This window comes from Ipomoea triloba, chromosome 9 (assembly GCF_003576645.1).
Source record: "Ipomoea triloba cultivar NCNSP0323 chromosome 9, ASM357664v1".
NCBI classification, from domain to species: domain Eukaryota; kingdom Viridiplantae; phylum Streptophyta; class Magnoliopsida; order Solanales; family Convolvulaceae; genus Ipomoea; species Ipomoea triloba.
The window spans coordinates 26893812-26896984 of NC_044924.1; the positions used below are offsets into that span (position 1 = coordinate 26893812).

The 3173-nt window shown below is 35.4% G+C and overlaps 1 protein-coding gene across 1 annotated transcript; it reads left to right on the top strand.

The window, feature by feature from the left end:
- Positions 1–583: 583 nt before the first annotated feature.
- On the top strand, positions 584–2259 carry LOC116030607 (pathogenesis-related protein PR-4-like). The gene is made up of 2 exons (XM_031272910.1): positions 584–879; positions 1956–2259. Exons 1-2 carry the CDS (start codon positions 619–621, stop codon positions 2124–2126), a joined length of 432 nt encoding a protein of 143 aa, XP_031128770.1. The 5' UTR covers positions 584–618; the 3' UTR covers positions 2127–2259.
- Positions 2260–3173: the final 914 nt, after the last annotated feature.

The window sequence follows — 3173 nt, forward strand, 5'->3', positions numbered from 1 at the left end:
AGCCAGCCGATCAAATCAGCTATAAACAACTTTGACTGGTTTACCTCATTATAGACGTTTACCGACTAAGGTTACAGTGCAGAATTTAACTAGTACGCATCCTCGAATAATATAATGGATGCGATTTTCTTTCCTCACCCAAAAACATCATTGTCCTTTTCTTTTCATCTTTAAGTAAAATCAATGATAAAAATAACCGATCGATCACTACATACTAAATAGAGTAATATAATGCATTTATACATACTCTTATGGTAACCAACAATTAGTGTTACATGACAATCAGTTTTCTTCTTCTTTTCATTTCATTTTTTTCTTTCTTTTCTTAAATTTACTCTAATTAGTAAATGACATGACGAGTGACGAAACTGTATACTATATCAAAGAGTTTGTACCATGTACGTTTCAATTAAATAATTGCTTGAAGATAGACTTATTCAAAATGGTTTATAACAACAAAATCTTTGTAATAATTAATTTAATTATTTTTATTGTTTTAGAGCATATCCCAAATGTTTCCTTCTCGGCCTGTCTATAAATACAACCCAACCCAAGAAAGAGATACATACAGCACATTGGCAAGTAATACAATTAAGGCAAATAAAAGCACATACAAAAATGGAGAGAGTTGCTGCTTGTTTGCTTGTGGTGGTGGTGGCGATGGCGGCCGGCGCCGCCGCACAGAGCGCCACCGACGTGAGGGCAACGTATAATATTTACAACCCTCAAGATATTAATTGGGATTATAATACGGCGAGCGTGTTCTGCGCCACCTGGGATGCCGACAAGCCACTTGAATGGCGCCAAAAGTATGGATGGACTGCCTTCTGTGGTCCTGTCGGACCAACAGGCCAGGGTTCTTGTGGCAGATGTTTGGCGGTATGATATTTACTAACTTATAAAAAATAAAGTTTGCAATATCAATAATCAATATCATGTGTTTTATAAAGTTATATTTTATACTTTACCGGAAATAAGTCCATAATTTGATGCGAACTGATTTTAACGTGCAAGCTTGTGAACTTATGAAGGATTGTATCGCACTTACTCTATATTGCACAGCTCCCCGATAGGATTGCACTGCAAAATCCCCCAGACATGTCTGGGAGTCGTTGCGGCGCAATTATATAGTAGTTGCGGTACAATTCTTCCGGGGTTCGTAGGTTCGTAGATTAAGGTTGGTTCTCACCCGATTATGATTCACTAAAGGTACATATAAAAGAAAAGTATAACTTTATAAAATACAAAATATTGTACAAATCAAGTACATTCACTGCACTTCCATTTTATTCACATGTATAACATTTATCTTTTCCCGTTCAATGAAATATATCTTATTAGTGAAGGACACTTAACAGGAATATTACTCTTGGGTAGGGGTGAGTAAATTTTCAGTTAAACGTTGAATAACTGTTAATCGAAAGTCGAATCGATTGAAAAATTCAAGTTTTTGCCAGTTTCGATTATTATATTTTAAAAATTTTTAGTTTTTAATATATCGATTATTTATCAGTTTTTTAGCTCCGATTTTGATCAGTGACCGAAAAACTGACCGTGTATTGTAATAATGTTTTGTTAGTTCTGTGTGTATGTATATATTTTTCTAGCTTTTTCTATTCCTAATTTCAATTATTTACTTCTATAGTTTGTAGTTTAATGTGCATGCATGTCAATGTATCAGTGTATGCCTTAAGTTTAAAATATAGAGTAAATTTTCAATTTCTCAGTATCGATATCACCGACTGAAACCGACAATAAATGATTTGGCCAGTTATAGTATCTACTTCTGTCAATTTTGATCAGTTATAATAAAGATAAAAATATCTATTTAGTTTGATATCTGGAATTTTTCTATATATTTATACTAGAGTAATATACAAATCTAAATAAATTACGGAGTATTTTCTAAAATTGTATATTAATTGAATTTGTATGTTATTAAAATATTGACTCAGGTTACTAACACTGCCACGAATGATCAAGTAACGGTGAGAATCGTTGATCAGTGTTCAAATGGAGGGCTGGATTTGGACGTCAATGTATTTAATCAACTGGACACAAATGGACAAGGCGTTGCTCAGGGCTACCTCATAGTCAACTACGATTTTGTTGACTGTAATGACTAAAATTTTATTGCAATGAATATTTACTTTTTTTAGTATAATAAAAGTTATGATATAATAAAGCTTCTTTAGCAGATGTAAGCATATATTGTATTGCAATATATAATGAAAATAAATTTTCATTAATTTCTTGCCATGACGTGTCTTCATTTAAATGATTTAATAAAGAGTATGAAATTGATACATAGAAATTAAAGTAACATACTTTGCCAAACACCTTTTGCTCAGATAACACTTAAGTGGTTCTAGTTGAGGGAAGGTCAAAGTATTGAACTTCAGTAGTGTGGTATTGACGGCAAATTATGCTATGAACGGGTCGACCTTGCAAGGTGGACTCGAGTCCGGATTCACAATTTTAGAACTCTATGTTCATAATTTTAGACCCGTGTCTTGAGGGAACACCAGAGGATCAAATTCCGGTGATGGGTATTGACTTTTGAACCTATAACTAACCTAGGGTTACAAAGCCCAATAGTTATACCATGGACCCGGGTCCACCTTGCAAGGTAGACCCGTGTCCATTTACATACTAAATGTTCACAATTTGAATTGTGAACATTTACTATGTAAATTGTGAACATTTAGTATATAAATTGTATATATTCAATATGTAAATTGTGTATTTTGGATCCGAGTTCACCTTGCAAGAACCTTAAAAGGTGGACCCGTGTCCACGGAATAATTTGCCTACAAACCCCAAGTCACCCACTTAAAATAATGGTTAGGGTTAAAATATACTTGACAGGGTAATTGGGTACCCGACCCGGAACCATTGGCATGACCTACTACCCAAGACACCTCACTCCTCAACATCAATGCGCAACGGTCCAACTCCTCAGCATTGATGACCAACATCAATGCGCAACGGTCCAACTCCTCAGCATTGATGACCAACGTTCATGCGCAACGGTCCAACTCCTCAGCATTGATGACCAACGTTCAGCCGCAACGGTCCAACTCCTCAGCATTGATGACCAACGTTCAGCTGCAACGGTCCAACTCCTCAGCATTGATGACCAACGTTCAGCTCCTCAGCATTGATGATCCTCA